The 26517-nt window shown below is 52.8% G+C and overlaps 13 protein-coding genes across 13 annotated transcripts; 10 read left to right on the forward strand and 3 right to left on the reverse strand.

Moving 5' to 3' along the window:
- Positions 1-163: 163 nt before the first annotated feature.
- On the forward strand, positions 164-2044 carry BD324DRAFT_653604 (hypothetical protein; the record flags this gene model as incomplete). The annotated part of the gene is made up of 2 exons (XM_022018678.1): positions 164-917; positions 975-2044. The coding sequence occupies 2 exons, from the start codon at positions 164-166 to the stop codon at positions 2042-2044; spliced, it is 1824 nt and encodes a 607-aa protein (XP_021868193.1).
- Positions 2045-2116: 72 nt separating this feature from the next.
- BD324DRAFT_182716 (hypothetical protein) lies at positions 2117-2847 on the forward strand. Its single transcript, XM_022012115.1, has one exon. The coding sequence runs from the start codon at positions 2250-2252 to the stop codon at positions 2757-2759; it is 510 nt and encodes a 169-aa protein (XP_021868194.1). The 5' UTR covers positions 2117-2249; the 3' UTR covers positions 2760-2847.
- Positions 2848-3686: 839 nt separating this feature from the next.
- BD324DRAFT_637682 (hypothetical protein) lies at positions 3687-4648 on the forward strand. The gene is made up of 2 exons (XM_022017031.1): positions 3687-4511; positions 4564-4648. Exons 1-2 carry the CDS (start codon positions 3867-3869, stop codon positions 4612-4614), a joined length of 696 nt encoding a protein of 231 aa, XP_021868195.1. The 5' UTR covers positions 3687-3866; the 3' UTR covers positions 4615-4648.
- Positions 4649-5024: 376 nt separating this feature from the next.
- Positions 5025-6739, forward strand: BD324DRAFT_683759 (hypothetical protein; the record flags this gene model as incomplete). Its single annotated transcript, XM_022019200.1, has 1 exon — positions 5025-6739. The coding sequence occupies one exon, from the start codon at positions 5025-5027 to the stop codon at positions 6669-6671; it is 1647 nt and encodes a 548-aa protein (XP_021868196.1). The 3' UTR covers positions 6672-6739.
- BD324DRAFT_637685 (hypothetical protein) lies at positions 6733-8165 on the forward strand. The gene is made up of 3 exons (XM_022017032.1): positions 6733-7448; positions 7499-7567; positions 7615-8165. The coding sequence occupies exons 1-3, from the start codon at positions 7139-7141 to the stop codon at positions 8130-8132; spliced, it is 897 nt and encodes a 298-aa protein (XP_021868197.1). The 5' UTR covers positions 6733-7138; the 3' UTR covers positions 8133-8165.
- A 103-nt stretch (positions 8166-8268) lies between these two features.
- Positions 8269-8577, forward strand: BD324DRAFT_653608 (hypothetical protein; the record flags this gene model as incomplete). The annotated part of the gene is made up of 3 exons (XM_022018679.1): positions 8269-8385; positions 8427-8443; positions 8493-8577. 3 exons carry the CDS (start codon positions 8269-8271, stop codon positions 8575-8577), a joined length of 219 nt encoding a protein of 72 aa, XP_021868198.1.
- Positions 8578-8609: 32 nt separating this feature from the next.
- BD324DRAFT_182785 (acyl-CoA dehydrogenase/oxidase) lies at positions 8610-10605 on the reverse strand. Its single transcript, XM_022012116.1, has 11 exons — positions 10455-10605; positions 10334-10396; positions 10081-10275; positions 9945-10032; positions 9795-9896; positions 9657-9739; positions 9321-9604; positions 9152-9273; positions 8973-9103; positions 8798-8926; positions 8610-8749 (listed from the first exon to the last, which is right to left on the reverse strand). Exons 1-11 carry the CDS (start codon positions 10503-10505, stop codon positions 8642-8644), a joined length of 1356 nt encoding a protein of 451 aa, XP_021868199.1. The 5' UTR covers positions 10506-10605; the 3' UTR covers positions 8610-8641.
- An 809-nt stretch (positions 10606-11414) lies between these two features.
- On the forward strand, positions 11415-12901 carry BD324DRAFT_182834 (hypothetical protein). Its single transcript, XM_022012117.1, has 6 exons — positions 11415-11839; positions 11915-12089; positions 12148-12293; positions 12353-12455; positions 12520-12714; positions 12769-12901. The coding sequence occupies exons 1-6, from the start codon at positions 11604-11606 to the stop codon at positions 12790-12792; spliced, it is 879 nt and encodes a 292-aa protein (XP_021868200.1). The 5' UTR covers positions 11415-11603; the 3' UTR covers positions 12793-12901.
- BD324DRAFT_637697 (putative stearoyl-CoA 9-desaturase) lies at positions 12893-15226 on the reverse strand. Its single transcript, XM_022017033.1, has 3 exons — positions 14772-15226; positions 14472-14712; positions 12893-14403 (listed from the first exon to the last, which is right to left on the reverse strand). Exons 1-3 carry the CDS (start codon positions 14881-14883, stop codon positions 13011-13013), a joined length of 1746 nt encoding a protein of 581 aa, XP_021868201.1. The 5' UTR covers positions 14884-15226; the 3' UTR covers positions 12893-13010.
- Positions 15227-15753: 527 nt separating this feature from the next.
- Positions 15754-20124, forward strand: BD324DRAFT_665268 (hypothetical protein; the record flags this gene model as incomplete). Its single annotated transcript, XM_022018910.1, has 18 exons — positions 15754-16105; positions 16146-16251; positions 16301-16466; positions 16514-17348; positions 17400-17673; positions 17722-17802; positions 17850-18050; positions 18103-18255; positions 18296-18355; positions 18399-18493; positions 18543-18638; positions 18689-18766; positions 18814-18873; positions 18915-18992; positions 19045-19351; positions 19400-19501; positions 19573-19585; positions 19637-20124. The coding sequence occupies 18 exons, from the start codon at positions 15754-15756 to the stop codon at positions 19703-19705; spliced, it is 3126 nt and encodes a 1041-aa protein (XP_021868202.1). The 3' UTR covers positions 19706-20124.
- BD324DRAFT_183214 (hypothetical protein) lies at positions 19875-20732 on the forward strand. Its single transcript, XM_022012118.1, has 2 exons — positions 19875-20285; positions 20454-20732. Exons 1-2 carry the CDS (start codon positions 20048-20050, stop codon positions 20645-20647), a joined length of 432 nt encoding a protein of 143 aa, XP_021868203.1. The 5' UTR covers positions 19875-20047; the 3' UTR covers positions 20648-20732.
- On the forward strand, positions 20691-22314 carry BD324DRAFT_584143 (hypothetical protein; the record flags this gene model as incomplete). Its single annotated transcript, XM_022013660.1, has 6 exons — positions 20691-21237; positions 21289-21500; positions 21566-21662; positions 21723-21976; positions 22039-22106; positions 22176-22314. Coding segments are annotated over 6 exons (1317 nt in total), but the record flags the coding sequence as incomplete, so codon positions are not given.
- Positions 22315-22589: 275 nt separating this feature from the next.
- BD324DRAFT_584077 (hypothetical protein) lies at positions 22590-26504 on the reverse strand (the record flags this gene model as incomplete). The annotated part of the gene is made up of 17 exons (XM_022013654.1): positions 22590-22864; positions 22913-23091; positions 23162-23791; positions 23831-23934; positions 23984-24282; positions 24323-24661; positions 24709-24843; positions 24878-24949; positions 24999-25327; positions 25369-25472; positions 25511-25578; positions 25631-25701; positions 25748-25851; positions 25896-26007; positions 26056-26210; positions 26259-26376; positions 26419-26504. 17 exons carry the CDS (start codon positions 26502-26504, stop codon positions 22590-22592), a joined length of 3180 nt encoding a protein of 1059 aa, XP_021868205.1.
- Between the last annotated feature and the right edge of the window lie 13 nt (positions 26505-26517).

Raw genomic sequence — 26517 nt, forward strand, 5'->3', positions numbered from 1 at the left:
TCACAACGCTCTCTGTCCCCACATCAACGCCATAGACTGACTGCACAAAACTAGTAACACACCACTGCCCTGGCCACGAACATATAATCCACCTGAGCCAACGCAACGTCAGTGAGTCACCGTACTAAAACTCTGACTGTAACCAAATCTCATAACACAGATCATGTCCCCGTTCTTTGGATCGTCCAGCTCACCAGCACCCCTAAATCGGTGGCTGTGGAATGGCTCCCAGGCGTCGTCCTCCTATACGATTAAACACATAAGGCATCCTTTTCCGGACGAGATCCAGGTCAGCAGCGTGTCCGGCTCGCATAACGTCGATCCGGATGACGAAAGCTTACTTTGGTATACCCCGCAAAGTTCACCCGATCAATCTAAGAACGTCGGTCTTGCTCGTGGTCGGGACCAGGGGGAAAATTATCTCAGAGACGACTGGAACTTTGCCGAGATTGATGAGAAAAAGGAGCAGGTCACTGCTCTCAGCCGTCGACCATCGACACCGTACAGTGACTCTGGACGAAACCAGACGTTGGTCGACGACTCCGACGAGGATGTCATCGTTTCGAAAGCACATTCTGTGCGAATTATACACCGTGGACAGGCTGGAATTTGCACCGACTCGGGCTCTGGAGCGACAAAGCCTCAACTGCAACCCGTTGATACCATAGCCGATGCGTCGTCAGACCAAGATCTCAACACTCGGATCCGGGAGCCCAGATTTACTGAAGCCACCACGGTGGTCAGCCCCATCCTATCCGAGAAGGGCGAATTACCCACTCCAGCCTCGGTCGAAGCCCTAAATTCAGTTCCGAATAATCCGCTCTCTGGGATCATTGCGGTGCAAAAAACGCACGGGGCCGATGGCGGCTCCGATGACATTGCGGCAAGGACTACCATCCAATCCATCCTAGATAAGGGTAAGTCGTCTATTTGCACCGTTTCCGTCCTCTATGTCATGAGACTGATTGATTCAGCTGTTGCATGGGTGGACCGAATGAAGCTGTCGACGATCAAGGCGGCAGCCAAGTCTTTGCTCAGGAGGCGGCAGTCAGAGGCCCGGCCTGATCAATCGGACTTGCATTCATCTCGTGTGGAAGACTGGGAAGACAGTGTTCGAGACTCGGAGACTCCCTGGAACAACCGGATCAGGACTGCCGTGAGAGACACTTTTGGTTCCACAGCGACAAATTGGCGCCTCTGGGATCGCAATCGCCACCGTGATACAACAAGCAATCCTGGCGAAACGACGGCAAAGACAGGCAAGCTGCGAGATTTGCGCTCCGGGCTGCTGTCCCGCCGCCCATGCAATGACCGACGTGGCACAACTACCGTCACTCGTGACTCGGCTGAAGGAGCTACCTCAGGTTGGAAATCCACATTGGCCAATCCTCTCAGCATGTTCGATGGGCTACGGGACAAATGGACTGCCCTTGATCTGAAAGGCACCATCCGATCCGATGTAACCTTGCGAGGTGGATCGAGACCCGCATCCGGCTCTGAGACTGAAGATGAGTCAGAGGGTTCTGATGTCCGCACTGGGATCCGAGACCCGGAGTTTCGCCGTCCCAAATGGGCATGCCCGACTGTGACCATACCCAAGCTAAAGACAATGAGACGATCCACAGCTCGAAAAGACTCTCACAGCCAGACTAGGAGACTTCCAAAATGGGCGAGTCCAAGCACCTATCGAACGAAGCGCAAGCGATCAGACACGACGGATCCAGGAGACGGATGTCGATCGTCAGCAACCGCCGCCTCTCGCATAAGCAACTGGATGTCAAGAGCTCGCAAATCGACATTCGCCCCTACTTGCTCGTATGTCAAATCTGCGCTGACCAATCGTAACAACGGATCAAGTGTCGCTCCGGAGTCCTCGCCCAGATTCTCCTCATCTTCAATGGCCGATAGTGGTTCGTCCACTACCACTACAGGCAGGGAGACGCTGATGTCCAACCTGTACCAAAGAGGGCGACGGAGAATAATGGGTCAACATGGAAAGAGCAACCGGCTACCGTCGACAGCCGCCTCCTTCGGGCATCAGTAGAGGGAGTCATCAGCTTGCAGCGTAGGCAACGAATGACCGTCAGCAGTATTATCTATCCGAGGACCGATCTTGCTCGCCAAATCCGTACTAATGGCTTGACTTGCTTCCGAATTCGGGAAAGCTGACACTGCATGCCGAATCAGTGTTGGGCTGACTGAATGTCTCGGCGAGAGCCTCACCTTGATTACTGATAGCGAGTCCAATCATGCATACTTGGTGGAATTCTCTCAGTGCCGAGAGAAATCACAGCAACGGGCTGGTTAATGCTCACTCCTCCCAGGAGATTGAAACACTTACACACCAATTTTACCTGGCTGAATGGATAGTTTCAACGACGGTCTCCTCCCTTGGAATCGCTTCCACCGTGTGTGGACAAGTCACTATGCCTTTTCCCTCAGCCGCTCTACAAGTGCACTTATGCCTACCCTGGGACGCGCCAGAGGACTTCCTACCTTTCACGAAGCTTTGTGGATCCTTTCACCGTGACTTGAGCGCTCGCCAGAGGTGCAATATAGTCTTCGAACCAAAACACCATTCAGGCTTTCAGTATTTCCCTTGCCACTCATTCATCGTCTTTCTCCACACGCTCCTGCTCGTGCCCCACTCACTAGCTTCTTCAACCAGCTCTCCACACCAAGTACCGACAACATTGACCACTATTCTCCGGCGCGTCACCACACCAATCAGACGGCTTAGCCCGGTACTTCTATCATGAGTCTGGACTATACGGCGCCCGTATCGCCCATATCGCCTCCGGGGTCTAGCTTCAGCGAACTTGCCTTTCAGCTTCGATACCCCTCGCTGGATGACCATAGCAATCTCACGGCAGTGCCGCAGATCGATATCAGCACCAGTCCACCCTTCTCGACCGAACATCACGTCGAAATTTCATGGACAGCGACACTGGCGAACGACAACCGAGTTCGGACCCAGCTAGTGGCGTGAACTATTGGGGTTCAATTCCGGATGGCAGTCCTTCGAGACAGGTGTCCGTCCGGAGTTTGACCGACTACACCCAATTGGCGAATGCTACCATAGGTCTCATGTCCGCATACCCCACCTCAGCAGGACACACCTTTGAGAATATACCTGAAGAGGTCGAAGAGAATTCTGTAGACATAGGCGACGGATCCGCTTCAAACATCGCGGCCAGCGGGATCGACGTCTCTTTTGCAGGTCCCACAGAAAACCAGAGTTGGGCTTGGTACGAGAGCTACCCCGTAGCAGCCGGAGGGGATGCCACCGGGTTCTCCCAAAGCCTTTCGGCTGTTGAGGGCGGCGTACCTCACCGTCAGGCTGAGCTCAGACCAGTCGCGACCCTCGAAACGGTCTCTAATACCTTGTCAGAGGACAGTCCCCGCCCCGCCGTGGTCGACATGTCCACTGTCGAATTTGCCGGCTTGCCGCCAACATACGAAGAAGCCACAGCACATGATACGTCGACGGCTCGGTCAGGTACCACATGGCTACCACAGCAGGCCACGGACCTTGCTGCAACCACCATCAACGGTCTGCTACCTCCCCCTGGCATGACATATGTTCAGCCGGGTGATACTGAGGCATCACGGGATACGGGACCGAATCTCATTTCCCGGGTTGCCAGGCCACAGAGAAGCCCCCGAAATGATGGCTCATCCGCGGAACAAGATCCAAGAGCTCCACTAAGTAAGTAAGTGCAAGTTGCGGCGCTGATCCATCGTCAGTGGAGGGAGTCTGGGCGGGACCCGAGACAAGCTCGGTCAGAACACCCAGGTTCACAAGACGCAAAAGGATCGCTGCTTTCTTCGGTGGGGATCTGCCTGAACGGAGTCATTCGGGGAGTATGCCTTCCACCGATGACAGCGGAAAGCCATGGTATTCGCGAATCAGGAAACGAAACCGAGGTGGCGATGCAAATGATGGCACTGGCAACACCAGTATCATCAGCAAGGCCTTGAGCTACTTTGGCAAGTCGACCGCCCGACCCTTGGCACCACTCGCGAGCCAGACTCAGGGATCAGGACATGGTGATGGTCTATCTGTATCCTCTCGTCATCACGGCGAGGAGGGCGAGGCCAAGTCCTGGGTAGGTGGCCTACTGTCAGGTCTCAAGCCCACGATCACGCCGTCGAAATGGACAGGTGCATCAGGTGATCAGACTCGAACTCGGTACAGACTGTTGCAGAACGACCAGAAGAGCTGGTCACCGAGTTCCATAGTCAAGTCCATCGGTAACTTTACGCGCGGGGACACATCCGCCAGAACCTCCCGGAAAACGGGTTGGAAATCTGCCATGACGAAAGCGATAAAGAAATCAGGTTTCGGCCGTTCGCGACACGCTCAAGGATCGACTTGGGAGAATGCCAGTGGCAACAGGGGTGATTTGAGGGGCTCAGAATGGTTCTCAGAGTGTGATGTGGCAGCCCAGAGACAAGCACTAGGCAAGTATAACGCTGAGAAGGCTCAGGTCGACGCTACCACCGAATGGGTGAGTACGGCGCTTCACACAATACGACTCGGCTGACTTTGTGCCACTTCAGCTGAGAGCTGAGCACGGTTTGCCATCCTACATGACCTCCCCGTATTCATGATTGACTGGCATGCAACGTAGACTGATCTCTTTCGGGCTGATGTCGAAGGAAGCCTGACTGACCCACGAGTTGTCGTCGTCTGCTCTGGGCCGCGTCTGATTGAAAACAAGGGTCCGATACTGTATGATGCTGCCACATCAATAGGCGTAATGGCTCATCCCAAACACGTTCAAAGCGAGTTCAAAGGATACCAGCTACTATCCCTTGTACAGGAAGCCCCTGTCACTATGGACACTGAGCCTGAGCTCTACTACTTTTAAGCGCCAACCTCTTCTTCTGGATATCGCCACCGTCTTATCACACTGATTCATTGCACACAACTTGCAGCCTCGTTCTGCCTCACCAGCCCGATATTGACCCCTGCCAGCGGAATCCAGTCCTCCACGGGACCGACGTCAATGGCCACCGATATGTCGAGCGCATCTGCGACATCGAATTTACCGCCAGCTAATCACTTTCGCCCGACTTCATCGTCCGCGCTGACCTCTCCCGGGAGGCCCAGTGCTCTGTCCGCCATGATGAAAGGCGAGGCTTCTGTAAGTAGGGTGCCAGAAACATCATGGGATGTCGCTAGCGGAAACTCGGCTGCAGAGCCTTCCTTATCACCGTGGTTGGGGAATACTCCTGTGACGGTGACTCATACAGTTCCAAAGTACATCACAGTGACAATGACGCCGACTCAGAGCGATACCCCTTCGATCGCCACGGCGCTGCCATCAGAAGCTTTGAAAGTCGTGGAGACGATCCCGAGCGGAGCATTGAGCTCGGTCCACGGAGTCCTCAGGGCGGTTGAGGTCGAACGAGACTCAAGGTCTACTCACCAAGACGGCCGCGGCCCGTCCAACCGATCGAAGACGGCTCTCGTAACCTCGGCGTTGCATTCATACTTGGCGGACCACGATCCTCGGCCGGAGTCCGATGAGCCATCCCACATCGGGAGTCCAGCATCATCATGGGCTGCTGGGTCCACCGCTGGCGCATCGATCGCAGCTTCCAGTGTCGTCAGACCTCTGATAGCACGAGCCTGGAAGGTTACTCCCACTCGGACCATGCCGCCTTCTCTACCCAGCGCTACGACTGCGTCCGAGCTGTCACCTCGTCCCTTGAACGACTTGGGTGTGGCGGATGACGACGACAAGACGCAAGTGATCCAAAGGTATAAGTCAGACAGCGGTCACACCCTAAAGTCTGCTTGGTCTTGGTTCACGAAGGGCTCCAGCAGTGCCCCTAAGGAACCAGCCGCGAAAGCAGTGGATAACGTAGAGAGCGCTGCACCAGCACTCAGCACCGGAAGTTGGTGGAGTGTAATCACGGGAGAGTTTGTCGAAGTAGGCGACTCACGCAGAGGACTGCGCAATGGTCTGAGGCCACGCAGACGGACGACAGCAACATCCGCCACGGCTGTCACTCCAGTCCCTACCGTGGTCGCAGACACCGCTCCTTCCCAGGTCCTTGAAAAGGACACTAAGGGTATGTTTCAGACCTTTGGGGATATGGGACGAGGGACTGCCTCGATGGTTCAGAAGACAGGAGAGACAGCTCTGCACCTTGCAAACCCCATGACCTACATCCGTGGAGCTGCATCGCTCGCTGGATCAGGTGTTGACTTGGCTGTGGGAGCGGGCCAATCTGCGGTCCAACCAGTGGCAGACACCGCTTCAGATTATTGGGCCAAAGGGTCCTCATTGCTCACTAACTACTGGAGCAAGGGCAAAGATCTCGTGACTGACTTTAGTCGACAAGAGTTCGACGTATCTCCAATCACGGCGAGAGCCAGAGACCTCTCATCAGTTGCCGGACTTTCGTCCTACTGGGACAGAGGGGTAGGATTTTCGAATATCGCAAAGGAGGAGGCTCTCAGCAAGGCCTCACTCTTTGGCAAATCCTTTGCTCAAGGTCTCGGAAGCGCAGCCCAGTGGATTGAGGCCAAGGCCGCGGTCTTGGATCATTCATCGGCAATGACAGATCGACTGGCTGCCACTCCGACCGCCACATTGCCGGCTACCACCTCAACGAGCTTGTCAAAGCTGATGGGAAGTCTACCGACAGTCAGATGATAGAATAAGGAACCGGAGACCCCATGGACACTTCTCTATAGGTGGAGCAGACATCAGAATAGTCTTGGTATTCGTGACATGAATCTTCAGTAATCTAACGGCTAAGCGGAGCATCTCGGCGCGTGTGACACATGATCCGGAGATAGCGTACCTAGCATTGTGCGTATCTTTCAGCCCGCTAGCTCCAGGTCACAGACAGCCAGATGAGTCCCGTTCTCTCACTCGTTGCTCATCTCCCCCTCATGGCCATGCTCTGCCCCCATCTACATCCAAGTCCAAGCATTACCTCTCAGACATTACCGTCTCTCTACCGGGATGTCGGCGATCATGGTTAAACCAGCGATAAATACCCGGAGAACATTTTTTCCAAATCGCCGAAGAGTTTGTCCGAGGGTTATACAGTTATTATCTACAGTCTCTGCTCTGCGTCGACATCAGCAGTCAGATACCGGAGTCCGTAGCTCAACATGTCCACCATGGCCTCTCTAGCTCGATATCACGCTTTCATACCGCGGATCCTCGCACCGGTCCACCCACTCTTGCCATTTGGAGCTCTGGACCTCTTTGGATCATTGAGATTATCCATGGTGGTGAATTGGGCCGCGTCCGGAGCATTTGACCAGCAGCCCGTACCGATGCAAGTCAATGGTGATGTCCACGAGAAGTCAAACGGAGTGAGCAGCAAAAAGTCTAAGAAGACTTGTCGAGCTCGTGCGGGATTGCTGCAAGAGCTCTTGGGTATATCCGTCATTGTCTTTGGAGGAGAAACATTTCTCTGTGAGTTGGCAGAGAGCTGTTGAGTCTAGCTCTTGCTAATGTTTTCGCAGGTGCACTGTCGGGCACCACTCCCTCGTGGCTGATTGACCCAAAGCTTTTGCTCTTGTTTTGGACGGCTCGTGAGTTTGAAATGTGGTCTTAAGCCAAGCTCATCAGCGAATCAAAGACACACTGCAAACCCGAACACCCCTGATCCACTTTCTTCCGTCCAAACCTAGCTTTATTCCAGAGCTCCTCCTATCCGTCCCAGATGGAATCGGTAGAGCGCTTCTCCTGACTCGGTTCTCCGTCGTACCTCTTCTTCGTCCGCTCTCAGCAACATCTTTACCTGCCACACCATCCACCTTGATCCTGACCCCCTTCATCCTCGCCGTCCCATTCGCAGCCATCGCATTCAGCGGCCTCAACTTGTTCAGCGCGACTCCCAAATTGGCCGTTCCTGCAGAGCTCCAGCCATGGGGATGGACGAGTCCTGATTTCTGGGCGGCCCTCGTATGTCCTGCCATGTTCTTGTACCTCATTGGACCGGTCAAAGGATGGGCCTGGGGACTTGGCTGGTCCGAAGAAGCAGCGACGGTGTTGATCGCCATCTTCATAACCTCAGTCTTCATAATGCGGACAGTGTACAACCTGGGCGGTCAATCCTCAGCGTCGTCAAGTAGCAAAAAGATCAAAACTGCTTAGAGCAACGACGTCATGCATTGCATTTGCGACACGCGGTGCTCCGTTGTCAAGGGGACAGGATCTAAGTCTTTGAACGTTTTGACTCGAGCTCGTGTTGACGTCTGACCTGATCTTCATTCCGATTCTATTCTTGACTATGCCCAGTCCTTGGACGCCAGAAGACCGCGCTAGACTCTTTGCCTGGGTGGAACAGAATGGAGCTGGAAATTGGACTCAAGCGGCCACGCAGATCCCCGGAAGGAGTGCCAAACAGGTGAGCGCTTTCTTACCGACCAAGCGCTCAACGGATCCCAGTGCAGAGATCAATGGGTGTGAGTGTACTATGCTATCGATTGTCGACTCCAATGACACGCCACCTAGACAGATCCTTGCACCGATGATCAAACGCCTCTGTAACCTACCGAGTGTTCCCAAATCGAAAAAGAACGTAAAAATGGAACATTAAGAGAGGTTGTAAGACCTTCAGGCGCATGACGATATCACATGGATGATACGAATCCGAACAAAGACTACAGCTTGGCTCGCACTCTTGCTATCCTCTCCGCCCTCTCTCGGAGCTCGTCTACCCTCTTCAACTCGGTCTTTCCAATCTGCTGTATATGCACCTCATCCGGTCCCTGATCTCGTCAGCATCTCTGACCCCAGCGCGTGTGATCACAACTCACATCGGCGTATCTGAGCGTTCGCAGTCCCGCATACATAGCTGCCAGAGGCTGATCCTGGGAGATGCCTTCCGCACCGTATACTTGCATCGCTCGATCAAGAACTCGAAGTGCGACGCCAGGCACCGTGAACTGGAGATGCGGGTCAGTCTAAATGGCATGCTGCAAGCGGACCCACCTTGGAAATTCCGATTTCCTTGAGAGCCCCTTTCGCCCGATTGAGATCAATCTGTCTCGCTGCCGACAGGACGAGAAACCTCGCCTGCTCAATCTCTGCTCGACAGTGTGCAATATCCGCCAGCACCGTCCCTTATCAAAGGTGAGTAGACCGGACTAAGCGATTTCAGGGCTACTCACCGTGCCCTCTCAATTGCTTGCCGAACGTCTTCCTAGCGGGATCCGTTGCACGCAAGAGAAGCAAGTCAAGCGCTCGCGAAGCGGCCCCGACCGCTCGCATGCAATGGTGTAGTCTTCCCGGTCTGAGGAGGGTCAGTATATAGGTTGGATGGTGATTCTTCTGACTCACCCCAAACGAGCTTGAATCATCTCAAATCCTCTGCCAAGACCTGCTTTACCACCCACAACACCCGTCTCAAAGTCCACCTGCACTCCATTGTATTTCACCTCGCAGTGCCCTTCGGGGGCATCATCGTATCCGAAAACAGTCATTGGTCTCACGATCTCCACGCCTTTAGCTCGAGGGTCGACCAAGAGCAATGAATGGCGCTTGTATGGAGAAGAATTGGACGGATCGGTCACGGCCAGCACGATGTGTATCTCGTTCCTTGGATCGCCGGCCCCCGATATCCACTGGAAAAAGAGCTTTAGCTCTCAAGTTCTGGCTAAAACAGGTCAGACTTGCCCATTTGTGTCCAATCAGTTTCAGTCCCGAACCGGAAGCTTGAGCGCTGGTGTTCTTAAGATTCGTAGCGTCCGAGGATGCAACTGGGCGGGCGATGATCAGCCAGGTCTCGAGAATGCGCATCTCGACCCCTCTCACTTCCAAATTCCGTCATGGCAAAACTGCTGCGGATCGTACCGTCCAGTAATCTAGTCAAATACTTCTGCTTTTGATCTTTCGTTCCGAATCGCGCCAGGACCTCTGGACGGGCATCGTCAGATTCACTCAATGGCTGAGAACTGGACTCACCCATGTTGCCCGTGTCTGGAGCAGAGCAGTTGCAAGCCTGAGGAGCGATGACCAATGAATGACCCATGATTTCAGCCATGATGGCGTACTTGAACCGATGTCAGAACCTGTCCTACTCCTCAGAGATCCTCCTCACTTCCAGATTAGTCAATCCTCCACCTTGACCTCCTGCTAGATTTTGAAACTCTCCTCCACTCAGCCAAAGATTCCACAGGCCCAAATCTTTCGCTCTGCGCTGGAGTTTTGGCAAGACTGATGGGACAGTCTTCCACCGTTTGGCGGGATCATCGGATATCTGAGAGTGGTACAAGTGTTCTGCTGGAATTACATCCTCCTGGTGGAAAGCTTCGTTAAGACCGGAGATTCTCGACGACGTCTGCTTTGCATACCTCGAGAAATGTGATTAATGTCGAGATGATACCCTTCGCTCTCGACGAGATCAAAGGCTCGACCTGGATCGGTAAGTCATCAGCCAGATACAATGTCAAAAGACATGGTGGGTTGTCTCACAAGGCTCCAAGCCCCTGGCGATATGTATCTCAGTACATCCTCGTTCCCCATGGCTGGTCTTCTCGCTGGCTTTCTGTAACCAGACCCATATCACGATTTCTGACATTTGAGCCCATCCCCTGTCCGGCTCGGGTCGATCGTGATTTACCGGAGTTGGTCGCGTGGCATTAGTAATATGGAGATGATAATGACTTGTCCGCACTTTCATTAGGAAGTGGCTTGTGACCTCGAGTACACTTGATGACTGGCCATCACTGCGCGCCCGTCTCGCGATCCCCGTCTTCGACATCAGGGTGTACACAGCCCAGAAGGCTGCCATGACGGCTCAACCAATGCGGGCCGAGGCTTGAGCGCCTTGCAGCCCATGTAACAGTGTTTGATTGGGCGACACTGCAGGTTGCGCGCCACTCGGCGATAAACATCGGCTGAATTTCTATCTTTGAGCGAGCAAAGTCCTGTTAACCTTGTCTCTGATATGCTGTAGATAGCCAAGGGATGCTTGCTCACACGAGATCTATACACACGGAGACGGGCATTCCATGTGTGTCTATTCTTACCACTGCCCTCCAGTTCCCTCCTCCCCCCCCCCCCCCCCTCCTCCTTCTTGATCGCTGTTCTAAACCTTTAAGAAGCATGCCTCGAGCTCTGGTACCTGTGGTCGGGCAGAGAGAGGCACCAGGGCTCTCTCTTGACTTTTCCCCAAATAAAAGTCGACGACGCTCGTTTCATCCATCGAGTTTGATCAGATTCCCAGTTTTATTCGGAGATTAATAATAGTTGAGGCTTCAACTTTCAAAGAGAAGGTCTGCAGGGATCGACATCGGGCCTTGAAAAAGAAGGCTAGACTGTTGTCCAACTGATGAGCTGGGTCCGATCTTGCTTCTAGCAGCGTGTGCAGAGAGGATGAACAGGGTCTTCTCAGTATGGGCGTCGTTTGGCGTTGGCGTCGATCCTCCCAAAAAAATGTCCGCAAGGTTCTGCAGGTTTTGTTGCCCGTCGGAATTGCTGGTCCGACCTGCCTCGCTCAGAGGCTTAAAGGATTGAGTACAGGTCAATGTCATTGTGAACCTCCCACCCTCTTGTCGAATACTGCCTTTGTCTGTGTGTCGAGAGTCAAATCTCGTGAGAAGGGCACCGGAAAGACGGACGATGCGATTGGGATTCGTGGTCCTCATCCACCTTGTGGCACTCTTCAGCCTCGCTCACGCAGCCGTCATGGATCATGGTCGAAAAGGATTCTTGCCGCCGATGAACGAGCGAAGAGCGACACCAGTCATCGATGGTATTGGATGTTCGACAAACGCAGAATGCATGAGGAAGGGGCTCCCACTGTTGAAACCTTCCAAAAGGACAAAAGCGAAGAGAGCAGGCGCTTCAGCCACACCGTAAGTCGTTTAACAATTGCATGTGATTGTGATTGTGATTGTGATTGTGACCGACGGGCTGAATCGTTCGCCTAGTCTACTGGCACCCATCTTGGTCTATCCAGCCGGATCGTCAGGACCCAATACAGGTTCTAGGAAGCGAGGCTACGGTAAACGGGGCATCACCACTGCACCGGCCAATAGTCTTGGATACATCAGCGCTCAGACACTCAACATCGCTACGAATGGTTGGTATTCCAATACTGTCACTGTAAGTGGTAGCGTTCGGAGTCGAAGTGATGTAATCTAGAGCTCATAATGATATCCAGACATCGACGAGCGCTCTTATGGTCAACGTGAATCTGAATACTGGGACTCAAAGCATGTCAACCACTTCAAGTGCGAGTATTCCTTACCTTTGCGCTGTCTTCTTTGGCATCGGAACGACTCCTCAACTTGGGTACTCGTCCGCAAGGTTGGTCTGCCAATATCGCAAAGTCGTCCTAGACTCTACTGACCTGACTTGACCCTCAGTTACGCATATATCTCAAATTGCGCCAACGCCGGCATACCTGGATCAGTCGCTTCCATCAACACAAATGCGGTAGCCGCACTCGCCAAAGCGGAAACTGCCATTGTGAGTCCCCGATCTCGATTCTCAGAAGAGATACCAGCAGGAGCATGCTGACTGGCCTCCTCAGTGGAATGTCGATTCCACGACTGGAAGACTCACAGTCTCCTGGACTAATCCCGCTGGTATCGGTCCTAGCACCGTGACACCTGATTTCGTCTATGAGGCCGGGGCTTTCCTAGCGTGTACAGGCAATTCAACATCGTTCATTACCTCACAGCTGGCTGCAGTCACCAGTCTCATCAAGCCAGTCATTCAGGTGGTGGTGAGTTACTGACGGCGCGGCACTCCTCTCGGCTGATCACGTCTTTCATCGCAGGAGCTATACGTTGAGCTCCCTTAGCATTGGTTTGGTCTCCCGCGAAAATCGATACCTTGTTGTATTACTACATAGAGGACACATAGACGTACGAGCTCTTATAATCTTGCGTGCATCCTGAATATTGAATGGAAATATGACTGCATTGGTGAAAGAGTGTGTGGTGTTGTCTACATGATATATTGCCTAGTTCGTACATAAGTCGTGAATACTACCTCTCAATTCCCTATCCGACTTCTGAATCACTCTTGTCCCAGCATCGGGCTGATCTCTCCGTTTTCATCAGCACGTGTCTTCATGTCAAGACTGGTGATGGAAGATCGTCGTTGAATGAGACCAGGTCGAAGTTCAGGGGAAGTAGGGATAATTCTCAACTTCTCCGATGGTGGGACCGCCAAAGTCCACTTGCTCGCAACTTGAGCAGCGGGTTGACCGGTAGGTGCGGCAGCCTTTTGGAGACGGAGCGAGTCAGTGTCGGAGAGGAGGGATTGAAGATCGGCACTGGACGAGCTGGCGGATGAGAGGGAAGGAGTAGAAGGGCCAGATTCGGCAGACGTGAAGGAGGAGACAGAGTCGGCGTGGCGGCGTTTCAGATGCTCAACTTCCATTCCGCCGTCGAGAATACCGACACGCATCATGGCGAGCAGGTTGTGGGCGGCATTAGAATGGTCGTATACGCCTCCGAAGAAAGCGGTAGTGGCGTCGGTTCCGATGGCTCGCTTGATCAAGTGAGCTCCTCCAGGGTGGTCCTCGGCGAAGGAAGAGCAATCGTGAATGAATCCGTGAATGGCAATCAACGATCGTTCCTTCGCTTCAGCCTGGAAGTCATCCCAGCTGATGACGGGAAGCTCGTTGCTTGATTTGGGCCATTTGAGCTTGTCACCTTGCTCCTGGAGCTGCTGGAGCTTCATGGTGTACTGACCCTTGCGGATCTCATTGTCAGGGAATCGCTTGAGGTGAGAAGCGAGACCGAGCTGTGACATGGCGGCGATGAACCACTTGGTTGGGTCGTACTGATACCACTTGATAGCGTTTCGGAAGTCCATAGGGAATTGATGGTGGAAGTTGTGATAGCCCTCGCCGATAGTGCAGAGAGCAGTGAAGAAGTGGTCGCAGGGAGTGTGTTTGTTGTCAAAGGGCTTGTCACCGAGCCAGTGAGCGAGCGAGTTGACGCAGAAAGTGGAGTGGTGGACAAAGACCAATCGGGCAGCACCGGCAAAGAAGAATCCTCCGCGCCAGTCACCCCATCCTAGTCCAGCAACGATAGTTGGCAGGATCAAGCCCATAATGAACAGGAGCGAGAGGTAGTTTTTGTGTTGCCATCGGACGACCTTGTTTCGAGTCAAATCAGAGACGTCGGCGACTCCGATCTTGCCTCGCGGCTTAATGATCATCCAGCCGACGTGAGCCCACCAGAAGCCTTCGTGAGCCGAGTAAGGGTCAAGCTTGGTGTCGGTGTATCGGTGGTGAGCTCGGTGACCTCGAGACCACCACTTGATGGAGCCCTGAACGGCACCGGAACCAGCAATCGCAAGACCATACTGAAGGGGAGTAGATGCGTTGTAAGATCTGTGAGCCCAAAGTCGATGGTAACCAGCAGTGATACCGAGACCAGTGATGTAGTAGTAAATCACACTGATGAAGGACATGTCAGCTATTCGCCACTTGCAAAGTCGCCACGTCGGCAAAAAAAAAGAACTTACCTCCAGATCAACGTCTTGCGCTGCAATGGGGTGGTAAAGAATCCGTAAAGAGCGATGGTAGGAGTGACCGTGATGGCAAGGAAAGAGATCCACTGAATGTTCCAGAAAAGGTTCTTCCAGGTGACTGGTGGGAGATATTTTTGCTTCGAGATAGTGGCGGTGACATAGTTGTCCGGAATGTCCTCGTCAGAGGGTCGGAAGGTGGGTTGAATGGGTTTGATGCCCGCAAAAGCGTCGATACCTAAAGTGTGGGCGTCAGAATACTCGGCGGCAAGGATATCCGGTTCATGAAAAACTCACCTGATGTCTTGACATCAGGAGTAGCAGGGAGCGAGGCTTCAGAGTCTGATCCCACGGTGTGGACTTGATCAAACATGTTGGATCGTTCAAGAGCAGGAGTGACGAGAGACATGATGTGGAGAGAGGTTATGAGTTGCTCGGTCGGTCTAAGGAGTGTTGGTGGAGTGGGGACGTGAAAGGAGGACAGAGATCAATTTTCAAGCGAGACCAGCTTCTGATAGCAGGCTTGGTCGCACGCAGGTGGCTCTTTCTGCAAATCGTCGACGACGGTTGTGCAAAGGGCTGTCTCTTTTTTCTTTTGAGTTGAGGGAGTTCGTTACTTTTGTTGGAGAGTGAGGAGAGCGATGTTGAAGAGGTCAAAGACAATAACCCCCCCGATGCTCTCTCTTATATATATTTAACCGGACTCTTTGCACCCCACGCTTGCTCCACGAATTGATTTTTTTTCCACCACAGTATATTTCAGGTCCCAAAAGCGCCAGACATCCCCAAACTTTTTGTTGGGGGGATGGCAGCGCACGTGGCAATCACGTGATATACCTCAACTCAGGTAATGGTGCCCCTGGCTCAACTTTGACGAAGCATGCATGGCAAGGGACAAGGGCCATATTGAGACGGACAGCGCGTGGATTGGGGCGGCGCCACGGCATGCTCCTATGCTGGCAAAGTGGTCAATGACTTGAGAACAATCATACCCAGCCAGCATTCTAATCGGGGGAATGCTCTAGTTCATTTTCAAGTGATCGGCAAAACGGCTCGGGTGTCGGTGTCAAAATTTAAGATCGAGCGTGGGAAAGCAGCTCTCCGCCGGCCGGTCGGCCTCCGCCGCCGCTCGCCGCTCGCGACAGCTCAGTTGCTCAGTTCAGCTTAGCGATCGATTATCCAACCGCTGAACACTTTCATCCTGGAGCAGGTCTCTTTGGTCTCATTCGATCATTCAGCTCGGAGAGTCGTTTAGGCGAAATAAGGAACACGGAGGGCTATGCCTCTGCCCTTTGACTTCCTCCCTGAAAATGGTCGCAATGTCAATGTCAATCTCTCGACCTCGTCGTCCGCTTCGTCTTCGGCCTTGCTGTCCGATGTCAGAGCGCAACGTGCCCAGCGTGAACAGCAGAGAGTACTCGAAAAGTCCGCAATAGTCTTACAGAAGTTTTGGAGGGAGAGGAGTCAAGGCGCCAAGTTCACCCAAGAGCTATTGGACAAGTTGGACAACGGCGCGGTAGTATCGGTTGACGAAAGAGCTCGTTTCTTGGTGGTGATATTTCGTCGGGGTTGGATGACGGATGAGACGAAGAGACGGAGAGAGAATGCTTTAGTCAAGTGGTTCGATCAAGGTGAGAGCCATACTTTGGACACTGCCTGACGACAATCTAGTTAGTCAGACTGATCCATCAGCCTTCATTCAACCCTCCCCGGACTGGATGACCGTCCTGGCCATCTTGTGCTTGAGAGCCGTCTCCCTCATCGCACAGGATCCGAAGTGAGTGGCTGTCTGAGATTGTACTATTCCGCCCTGCTGATACCTGGAGCAGCGCCCAGACTGCTGCAACGTTACTGAAAGCAATTCCCTCGGTCTTTCGTGATGTCACTACAGCAGCCTCGGATTCTGGCAGGATAGACTTTGTCGAGGTGCTCGGGCGGGGTGGATGGGTTCAGGAGCTGGTGATTGCCATGGACAAATTGATAGCGACAAATGTGAGTGCTGTCATCGGACTGTATCTCACTGGTCTCAGTCACCCAAGAAGAAGAATCCATTCCTCGTGCCTGTCACTCAACTCCTTACCTCCCCCTTGTCCCTCTCTTCCTCCGCTCACACTCGTTCATTGCTGTATCCCTTGATCAACCATCTTCTTGCCATTCCAGCTTTACCGTCCTCGCTGCCGATCCCTGCGCTCACCCACTTGTCTATCCACTTGCCGCTATTCAAATCCTTGCTCCCTCTAGCGGCCGCAGAGCCTGAAATAATCCGGCAGGGCAGACTGAGTAATGAGCAAGGAAGGACCTATCTCCTCGCCAATCTCGCCATATTTGGTATTACTGGAGGCCTCCTGGAGCGGAGCCCACCCAGTAGCGCAGTTCAGTGGATAAAGGTCATCGGCTCAGTCCTTCGGTCCATGACGGACGGCTGGGGCCGTTGGATAGAAGGTATCATCGAAGACGACGATGAGCCAATACCGAAGGCTGAGGATGACGAGGACTCTGATGGGGAGATAGTTGGATCGTCTAAAAAGCGGGCGAGGAGGACGTCCGGCAGGAAATCCACAAGAAGACAGCCTTTACCCAAGAATATCAGCTCCAAAATCCTCTTGTTGGCTGGTCGAGCGCATCTCGTCTACCTTGCCGCAACTATCATATCCCCAGCTTCAAAACTTCCTTCTTCCTCCCTCGGCGATTTTGCCGCCTATGCTTTGGCCCTGCTTGATGCATTCCGCGGATCACCAAAGTGGGAATCGATCCTTGAGGCTTTGTTGATCGAAACAAAGGGCAAGGCGTTCAGCAAACGAGTATGGAGGGAAGGGGTCAGGGGTCGTTGGACATCCTCATCGAATCAGAAAACTTGGGACACGTTTATGACAAGTGAGTGGGACGCACATCTTTTCGCATTCAACGGCTGACTGACCGATACAGACCCTTCAACCCCTTGTCTTCTCCTTTTGACGCATATCTACTGCCATTATTTGCTCATTACACCCGATGCCGAGTTCTTCACTGAGACTGTCAGTGGGAGCAATCCCTTATCCCTCGACGAAGTACTTGAGCTCGCTGCAGTATGGCGAGATCTCGCCTACTGGAGCTACATGAATGGTGTCGCTGCGACTGGATCGCCGTCAAATGAAGGCAGAGGGAACGAAGACGTTCGAGCTCTGCTTACAAGGGGTTTAACTCGCATATCGGACCGGAAGTGGGTCTCTGGCCGGCTCATTTACGAATTGTGCTAATGAATGTGCAGCGCTCGACGCAAATTCGCCCCGGACAACTTCTTCGTCACCATCTCTCCGGGTGATCTCAGAGGCTTTATTGCTGCTGCAGTGTACGTAGACTGAACCAAACTGAGAGATCCGCTGATGTGAAAATTAGTATGGAGGACGCAGCGTTGACGGAACAGATCGCGCAAGGGAGCGAAATCGATCCTGCTGATCTTCCGCGATGGGCCAGGGCCAGGAATAGATTCACCAAGCGACAAATGGCGTACATCTCACCGAGACTAGGACTGTTGAACAATCTGCCGATGGTCTTGCCTTTCAACACGCGACTGGAGATCTTCCAAAAATTTATCGAGTAGGTCGCGGTCCAAGGATCTGGGGGGCAGCCTGTGTGCTGATTCACGCAGCACGGACATGGTGAACCTTGGTCTCAGTCGATACTCGAGACGAGGTATCCGTGCTACAATCCACCGGACCTCGCTAGCCGAGGACGGCTTCAACCAACTGAGCGATGTCGGTCCAATGCTGAAGGGCAGAATCGGCATCACCTTTATTGACAAGTGAGTTAGTTTACAGGGTCGAACATTGACACGTCCGTAGATTCGGGCAAGAAGAAGCCGGTATAGATGGCGGTGGCTTGTTCAAGGAGTTTCTCACAAGGTGAGTCCCCGACATGAGAGGGGATCACTGACAGATATGACAGCTTGAACAAGGAGGTATTCAATACCGATCGTGGACTATGGCTAGCGACAGATCAGAACGAGCTGTATCCGAATCCGCATTCTTATGCGACTGAGCGTCAGTTGAAGCTGAGGTTACAGTCTCTACATGCTGACCTTCATTTCAGCGCATCAACTTGCTTGGTACACTTTCATTGGTAGAGTACTTGGCAAGGCCATGTATGATGGCATCCTAGTGGATGTCTCATTTGCAGGTTTCTTCCGTGAGCTTCACTGATTTCGTTTTGCCTCACTCATGCTGACGACTGATCAGTGGCCAAATGGCTAGGAAGGTCCTCAAGTATCGACGACCTTCAGTCTCTAGACAATGAGCTATACAAAGGCCTGATTGGTCAGTCTCTCACGCCGTCAATGGACCTAGAGCCTAATTCTCCCCAGTGCTTAAAAGCTATCCTCGACCAGAAGAACTGTCACTCAACTTCACCATCGTGCAAGAAGGTCCGTCAACGTATTGATTGTTTTAATCTGACACGGCGCAGAATTCGGACAGACGCAGACTATCGACCTCGTTCCAGGGGGTTCTGATATCCCTGTGACTGTGGAGAACAGGCACGAATGTGAGTTTGACCCCAGGTCTCCTTATCTATTGTCTCATACAACCACCCTCAGACATCCAACTTGTCTGTCGGTACAAGCTCGACAAGCAGATTTCGGCCCAATCCCGGGCTTTCTTTAGTGGCTTATCGGATATCATCGATTCCAAATGGCTTCGAATGTTTGATCAAAAGGAATTGCAACAAGTCATAGGCGGAGAAGAAACTCCTATCGATATTGACGATCTGCGTGCAAATACGGAGGTGTCTGGATTTGCCAATGACGACACCATTCAAGTCTTCTGGAAAGTAGTCAAGGGCTTCAACCAACAAGAACGAAGAGCTCTCTTGCGATTCGTAACAAGTTGCTCGCGGCCCCCTCTGTGAGCCCATCTACCTCTATGTTGGAGTGTTCTGACTTCGTGGTTCAGACTTGGCTTCCGACAACTCTCACCGCGCTTTGGTATTCGGTGCAGCGGAAACGATACGGGGCGCTTGCCATCGGCTTCCTCCTGCATGAACCTGCTCAAGCTGTGAGTCCTTGCGGTCCGGCGTTCCGGCCGAGAGATGGGGTGGTCCGTCATCGCTGATCACTGCTCTGTAGACCTTCATACGATGTGAGACTTAGCCTCTCTTGAGCTCCATATTCCGCTAACTCTGTGTATCAGAACGAAGTTGCTCTCCGTTCCAAACTTTTGCAGGCCATCAACTCAAATGCTGGATTCGACCTCTCATGATTTCCCCTTCATTCGTAGCCATCCTTCTTTCACGCCCTGTTGTCAATACTACGCTGAGCACCTGTGTCCATATATGCCCCTCCTTATTCCCTCATCGGAGACCAGATCTATATGGCCTGACCATGCATGATGCCATTCCACATTCCGTGCCTCCCCGTGGATGCGGCAATTCACTTCCAAGCCACTGCCTGCAAACCAAAAAAAAAGACGGAAAAGCAAAATACCGGACGAGGCCGGGTCATCTTCCTGGTGTCCTCGTTCCTTCATCTAGCTCCTTGAGCCTCCAAGAGGGTAGCTTCGGCGGACCTCGACGAGCGGTTCGTACCTCTTGCCCCGCGTCAAATGTCTCCCATCCTCAAACGAGACATCTCTGAACATGCTCGCCAAGCTAGAAAATTAGCTTCTGTGCTTACGGGAGAACGGGCACCGTCCCCTGAAGGATCATGGAACAATGAACCTTCAAGTTCGACCTTGGTCTCTTTGGACTCTCCGAGAATAGAGCCTGGGAATGGATCAATTGCCACGGGACGGAAGATCAATGAGATCCTGGATAGAGACCGGCATGTGACTGATCTGAACAGCAGCCATACTGTACCACTCCTCCATGGGACCAACCTGCGAAAGGGGAAATGGAAGGATGATATCGCCTTACCTGATACGCCAGCAGAGCATTATGCCTCGAAGATGGTTTACCCACCCAATGCCAAAGAGACTGAGGTATCGACGAAGAGCAGGATGGATAGAACAGAAGAAGAAGACTCTGGTCAAGTGCTTGGGCGTGTTGAGAGTGATGAACATCAAAGAATGTTACAATCTCCGTGGAGTGGACAGGTGGAACGGATGGGCTTTCTCGATGCACACGATGACGGGCTGAATACGAGCTGGAAGGCTCAAGGTGGCCAGTGGGCAGATCTGAAGAGCTTGTTAATGGGAGTAAGTTGAGGGGAGTCTGCCAGCGTGGTGTCCAAGCTAAAAGGAAAAATCTGTGATACAGAGCACACCATCACTTCTCCTGTCGCTGGTCGGTTTGGTCTTCACTGGTGAACTCTTAGAACACGTCGCTCGATGGAGAGTCTTTCGACGCGTCGACGAACTGTTCATTCTTGTACCGATGATCGGCAACCTCAAGGGCAATCTCGAAATGTGTCTCTCGGCACGATTAGGTACCTCTGCAAATATCGGCGAACTCGATCATCGCATGACTAGACGAGCACTTCTCATGGCCAACATGACGCTTTTATGCCTTCAAGCATTGCTCATCTCTTCGCTTGCTGCATTCTTGTCCTTCTTTCTCGGTCTCATTACTCGACATCGATTAGGTGACAAGATGGAGCCTTCGGGAGGGTTCGGAGATGATGCCGGTCTAGGCGTCGATGATGGAGAATGGCACGAGGGATACACGAGACCAGGCTGGAAACAGCTTGTCATGGTCCTCGCTACGGGTATGGGCGCAGCAGGATTCAGCGCGTTCGTCCTTGGCAACTTCATGTCTGCCCTCGTGGTCGTCAGCCGGTGGACCGGGATGGACCCAGGTGAGCCAACACACCTCTAATTTGGCTCGCGCACTGATACAAGGGCTTCAGACAACATCACACCTCCCCTAGCTGCGTGTCTGGGAGATCTCATGACGCTGTTCATCCTCGCTGGAATTGGGACACTCCTTGTCGGCATGATGGACACGCCAGTCCCTCTCTTGACAGTTATCCTCATGTGCGTAGCCGTCGGATGGTTTGCGAGACGAGTGATGCAGAATGACTGGATCCGCAAAGTCGCCAAAGGAGCATGGGCGCCGCTGGTGAGTCGTCCGCTCCTGTATTTCACTCAGGCTGTCCAAGTCCCCGACTGACCCTCCTTTGCCAGATCGCAGCCATGCTCATTGCCAGTGGGGCTGGAATGGTCCTAGATCAAGGGGTGGGTAAATACAGAGGCTTCGCCCTTTTGTCCATATCTATGGGAGGTGAGTCGCGCCCTCGTCATCTCAGGTGTGTCTCGACCTTGCTGAAGACCTGCGAGACAGGTCTGACCGGATCCATCGGTGCCATTCACGCCAATCGACTCTCTACAAGTCTGCATACCAAACTTCATATCCGATCCCCCAGTCAAAGTCACCATCCGCCATTCCGAACCGATCAGCTTTCCCCACTACACAACATGCTCGTCCTCTATCTTCTTGCCTTTCCATGTCAAGCTTGTTTCCTCCTTTTCGTTCAGTGGGCAGGTTGGATAGACTTGAGTTTAGCTTGGGCAGGTTGGCTATGTTTCGCGCTGACCGTGAGTCATCTCCACCAAAGTAGAGTTAATCTATCACTGCTGATTCCCAACCTCCCTGCAAGGCTGGAATCTCACTCGTACTCGCTCATTATCTCACCTTGTTTTTCTGGGCTCATGACTTGGATCCAGAGTACGTCAAAGCTTTACATTTTACTTTCCAGTCTTCACTTGTTGACGCGTCATGCTGCCGGCACTCTAGCTCTTACACTTTACCGATACATTCTGCCCTTGTCGACTTTTTGGGATCCATGTTGCTCATGCTGGCGTATGAGATTTGTATTTATACAGGTAGAGATGTCGTCACTCATATCGTAGAGACCGAGTCGGGAGCTACATAGCATTGCACATCATGAAGGGAAGACGCATGACACATGTAACAACCTAGTTTACGTATCCGTGTCAGAAGTGACCCCGACGATTGGGCAGACACAGAGCGTGCTTCACTTTCCGAAGGCAGGGAATGCTCCCGTCATGAAGGGTCCCTGCGTGCGGACTCTTCAGTGGCGCCCAGAAAGCATGGACCAAGCAATGCAAATACAATTATCTAGTCATCAATGCACTCAGATATACACCCAGCCAGACGTCCTCCCGCCTCGTCCAGCCGGATAGATCCCTAATCATCCATAGGATCTGGACTCAGCGTCTCTTGCGCCTGCATTTCAGTCAGCTTCAACTTCAATGGCCTCTCGAGCAGCCTCACATTACTCTCCTCCAGAACTCCGACTGCTACGACATTGTCCTCATACGAATCTTCTTCCCCAATTTCAGTCGCAAGACTATCCTGAGCTTGTAATGGAGGTCGGGTTGCACCAGAAGTAGGCTTCTTCATCCCTAGAAGCGTAGTCTGCTTTCCTCCGCTACCTGCCGCTACAGCTTTGACGTCTTTGACTTTCGGCTTGGCTTTGCCTGCGTGCTGTGATTCAGCAAGAGTCTCACCTCTGTGACAGCTTGACTGCTTACTCTTTGCGACCCCACTCGATTCGATATTATCCACGCGCTCGAAAAACGACGTGCTCTTTATAGCGTCTAATGGTCTCGCCACGGCGGGCTTTGCGAATGGGTTGGAACCAGGAGCTGACTTCTTCGCAAACGGATTCTTTGGCCCAAGACTGGTACTGGAAGAAGCGGTCCCTGAGGAAATTTCATGAGCTGGGCGCGCTCGAAGGCGTTCCTGGCATCAAGCACTCACCATTGACCATTGGCTCGGGTCTCCTTTTCGGAGCGCTGAAATCTTCCGACTCTTCATCCCGCTTGCGCTTCGGCTCTGGGGATGACGCGTCCTCGAGGTACGGTCTCATCTCTTCATCCGTCACGGACGGAACGAACGGTGCGGGAGTCGATTCGATTCCTGGCGTTTCCGGCACGTAGGTCTCCGCTCGACCCGACGCAGCAGGAGTTACATCCCTCTGAACACCTCCGAAAGACCTTCGCGCCTGTTTGGGAGCAAAGTCGCCGAATGAAGCTGAACCCACGCGAGTCTTCTTTGACGAGCTGCTCGAGGCCACCGCAGCTGGACGTTTTGACCGCTGAGTTGCTCGCCTGTACTCCACATCCAGCTTGACTCCCTGTATCCTTTCTTGCAATCCTGGAAGATGATAGAATGCTGCGACTTTTGAAGCTGCGTCGACGGTTGCGGGGTTGTGCATCAATCGAGTGATGTCTAGCGCTCGTGACAGGTTGTCGGCCTTGCAGGCACCTTGCACAAGCTGGAGCAGGATCTTGTCGAGTGCAACTTCCCGAGCCTTGACAGACGACTCCCCATCACTCTCGATCGATTCACGCTGGACGGAGAGCTGCATCTCCCCGCGGATAACACTGATGCGTCAGTGTCGTTACGCCGAGAAGCTTGCTCACCTCTCTTCCAGCTTGCCTTGCTGGTTGTCCATGTTGAGCAGCGGCATATGCATCTCTAATTCTTGCACGAGAGGTCTAGGGAACCATGGTTCTTTTTCGACACCCTGGAAGGAGCGGATCAGCTTGGCTCATGATGGATGCTGTTGTCTCTACCTTCAAGACGACGCAAGCGAAAGTGGTCTCGGTCAGTCCCACCGGCCAATATGTCTCCGTCCTGCCCTCCTTCTGAGCCATCGCTTTGGAGTCTAATAGCGGGACCCATCGTGCTTGAGAAGGGCTTTTACTACGGTCCAAGACGGATATCAGGCCCGTCGAGTCAGCCATAGCGGGTACGCCGTCCGACGTGAATCCGATCCATGAGAGTGTAGACCTCTTAGGTAAAGGCATCCTTCCCTCTTGCAACAGCTCGAAGTCGTCCAGACTCATCAACGAGTATCGTAAATTTTGACATCCTGACCCCACGTCAGCCGTCTCAGTGGGGCGTCGACTTACCATCCAGACTTGTGCCTCCTTCTCGATGCACGATAAGGACTGCCTCTCGTCCCGCTACCATGGAAACTACATCTTCTCCTACACGCCAGAGATACCTCTGCATCCCACTGCTGCTCAAAAATCTCACAAACCCCTTCGTGGTAGCCACAATCACGCTGCCCATGGTTGAGTCGCTGCCGGATCCAGATGCTCCGCCCGCAGCAACACAGATGGCGTCCTCGCCGGGAAGCAACTGCATTGTCCAATCGGACTGGGATGCCCATGAATCATACGGTCGATAATGAATGCTTGAAGCCTGATCGCCATCCGATGGAGCACCATAAATGATACCTTGTTCACCTGCAGACAGATCAGATGATGACATCGTCAGCGGCAACCCGACTTACCCATTGATGCCATCGTATATCCGGAATGATCCTGGAAATGATATCCACGTCGAGTGGAGCGGTCGTGAAATTCCACGTTGACGACGTTATGAGTTTCTTGATCTGTCACGTCGATGGCTCCGATCATGTTGAATGCTGCCGGTCAGATACCATCTGATCCTCGGCTTACCAAGATACCGCTTCTTGTTCTTGAAACTCGTGCTACCGGGTGCGAATGCTTCCTGAGCCTTGGTCACGTTCACTTGCCCCCGGACTTAGCTCGAACCGCATGAAGAGCGGGTCAGACTCACCAACTTCTGTGCGACCGCCCCTGGTCTTCTCCCCATCTTCCATCGCATAAGCTCCATCGTCATCGACAATCCAGTCATCCCCTCCGTCTCTATCATCCTCGAGATCCTCACCCTTCTCCTCCATATCCTCATCACCGTCACCAAAGTCATCGTCCAAAAGTCTCTCTAAGCGCTTCGCCTCCACTGCCTCAGACGCCACTGGATCCGGAAGAGACGTTGGGACAGGGTTGGTCCATCGACTGAAGGATCCATCCATAGAGGTGAACACGAGGAGATTGGCAATGGGTGAAAACGCTAGACCGGTTATGGAGCCTTCCGGATTGGTGTATCTGGCAATCATGAGCATGAGAATTGGGGAGGTTTCACTCACCGCGAGACAACTTGCTGAGTCTCTCTTGACCAGACTAGAACCTTGTCGCCTGAAGACGATGCGAGGTATTTGCCATTTGGCGACCATGCCATCTCGCTGGTGGCCTGATGGAGTCAGATTTGCTTAATCAGGCACCACGCACAGGTCTAGGACCTTCGAGGGTGAATGTGAACTTCTTGTTCCATCCATCGCGGGCGATCACGGCGATTTCTGAGAGGCGCATCGCATCAGAGAAGAGCCCCATTTCCAGAGGAAGACGTACCGTTCGTGCGGGACGGGACTGCGAAATATAGTCCAGATGGGTGCCAAGCGGCATAACATGAGATGGTAGAGCTGTGTCTGGTGAGCTAGGGCAGAGTGATCATCCGTCACAGCTCACTCTGACTCTGAAGGAGCAATAACGCCCTCTAGTATTCTCAAAAGGACATTCTCCGAGCCTGACACGTCGTATATCCTGATCTTTCCGTCGCACGAAGCTGTTGTCTGTAAGAAAGCAAATCAGCGCTGCGATATCATGGCCGACGTACCAAGTATTTCCCTTGCGGATCCCAAGTTGCTGATCTGACAGACTTTGTATTGTCTGACAAGAGTGTTACTCTCTCTGTCTCTTGAACATGAACAATCTTGACGAGAAGATCGCTTTATGGCATGTCAGCACGTACAGAGAGAAGGTGGAGCTCTACTTACTCTCCACAGACTGCTACACGCTCGCCCTTGGGATCAATACTAACCCAGCGTATCGGAACGCCTGAGGATCTGGTGATGTAGCCTTCAAAATCGTTCTGAGGATACGAAAAGACTCGAGCAATATTGTCGAGTGAGGCAGTAACAAGATGGGATCGCTGCAGCACTCTCAGCTTGGACTTAGCAAAATGTGAGAGCTAGCTTACGGAGCAAGCTAGGGACGTGATAGGCTCTGTATGGTTGTCATGAAAGCTGGGTTCCGAGGCAGGATCGTCTGCTTTATGGATCCTAACGAGGCAATCTGTTCCTCCAGTGAACACTGTCCTGTACAGAGGTCAGTGTTCAGTTTGGAGGGAGATGACTCACTTTCCATCGGGTGTGAAGCATAATCTGGTGATGCCGCTCAGATGACCTGATACTGATGTGACAGAGTCTGGCGATGCTTCTGCCATTGTCGACCTTGGA

Source organism: Kockovaella imperatae (genome assembly GCF_002102565.1).
Source record: "Kockovaella imperatae strain NRRL Y-17943 chromosome Unknown BD324scaffold_16, whole genome shotgun sequence".
Lineage (NCBI taxonomy): Eukaryota > Fungi > Basidiomycota > Tremellomycetes > Tremellales > Cuniculitremaceae > Kockovaella > Kockovaella imperatae.

What these genes read in the sequence shown, in the direction of transcription:
- BD324DRAFT_182834 (XM_022012117.1), top strand. Translation starts at nt 11,604, where the DNA reads ATGCGATTGGGATTCGTGGTCCTCATCCACCTTGTGGCACTCTTCAGC. An exon ending in GCAGGCGCTTCAGCCACACC is followed by an intron (nt 11,840 to 11,914) that starts GTAAGTCGTTTA and finishes TCGTTCGCCTAG; the next exon opens with TCTACTGGCACCCATCTTGG. An exon ending in AGCCAGTCATTCAGGTGGTG is followed by an intron (nt 12,715 to 12,768) that starts GTGAGTTACTGA and finishes CTTTCATCGCAG; the next exon opens with GAGCTATACGTTGAGCTCCC.
- BD324DRAFT_182785 (XM_022012116.1), bottom strand. Translation starts at nt 10,505, where the DNA reads ATGGGGAACGAGGATGTACTGAGATACATATCGCCAGGGGCTTGGAGC. An exon ending in AACTGATTGGACACAAATGG is followed by an intron (nt 9,605 to 9,656) that starts GCAAGTCTGACC and finishes CTCTTTTTCCAG; the next exon opens with TGGATATCGGGGGCCGGCGA. An exon ending in GAACGCTCAGATACGCCGAT is followed by an intron (nt 8,750 to 8,797) that starts GTGAGTTGTGAT and finishes TGACGAGATCAG; the next exon opens with GGACCGGATGAGGTGCATAT.
- BD324DRAFT_637685 (XM_022017032.1), top strand. Translation starts at nt 7,139, where the DNA reads ATGTCCACCATGGCCTCTCTAGCTCGATATCACGCTTTCATACCGCGG. An exon ending in TGGAGGAGAAACATTTCTCT is followed by an intron (nt 7,449 to 7,498) that starts GTGAGTTGGCAG and finishes ATGTTTTCGCAG; the next exon opens with GTGCACTGTCGGGCACCACT. An exon ending in GCTCTTGTTTTGGACGGCTC is followed by an intron (nt 7,568 to 7,614) that starts GTGAGTTTGAAA and finishes AGCGAATCAAAG; the next exon opens with ACACACTGCAAACCCGAACA.
- BD324DRAFT_183214 (XM_022012118.1), top strand. Translation starts at nt 20,048, where the DNA reads ATGTCTCCCATCCTCAAACGAGACATCTCTGAACATGCTCGCCAAGCT. An exon ending in GCATGTGACTGATCTGAACA is followed by an intron (nt 20,286 to 20,453) that starts GCAGCCATACTG and finishes TGGATAGAACAG; the next exon opens with AAGAAGAAGACTCTGGTCAA.
- BD324DRAFT_637682 (XM_022017031.1), top strand. Translation starts at nt 3,867, where the DNA reads ATGCCTTCCACCGATGACAGCGGAAAGCCATGGTATTCGCGAATCAGG. An exon ending in TCGACGCTACCACCGAATGG is followed by an intron (nt 4,512 to 4,563) that starts GTGAGTACGGCG and finishes GTGCCACTTCAG; the next exon opens with CTGAGAGCTGAGCACGGTTT.
- BD324DRAFT_637697 (XM_022017033.1), bottom strand. Translation starts at nt 14,883, where the DNA reads ATGTCTCTCGTCACTCCTGCTCTTGAACGATCCAACATGTTTGATCAA. An exon ending in TCCTGATGTCAAGACATCAG is followed by an intron (nt 14,713 to 14,771) that starts GTGAGTTTTTCA and finishes CCCACACTTTAG; the next exon opens with GTATCGACGCTTTTGCGGGC. An exon ending in CGCAAGACGTTGATCTGGAG is followed by an intron (nt 14,404 to 14,471) that starts GTAAGTTCTTTT and finishes GTCCTTCATCAG; the next exon opens with TGTGATTTACTACTACATCA.
- BD324DRAFT_182716 (XM_022012115.1), top strand. Translation starts at nt 2,250, where the DNA reads ATGCATACTTGGTGGAATTCTCTCAGTGCCGAGAGAAATCACAGCAAC.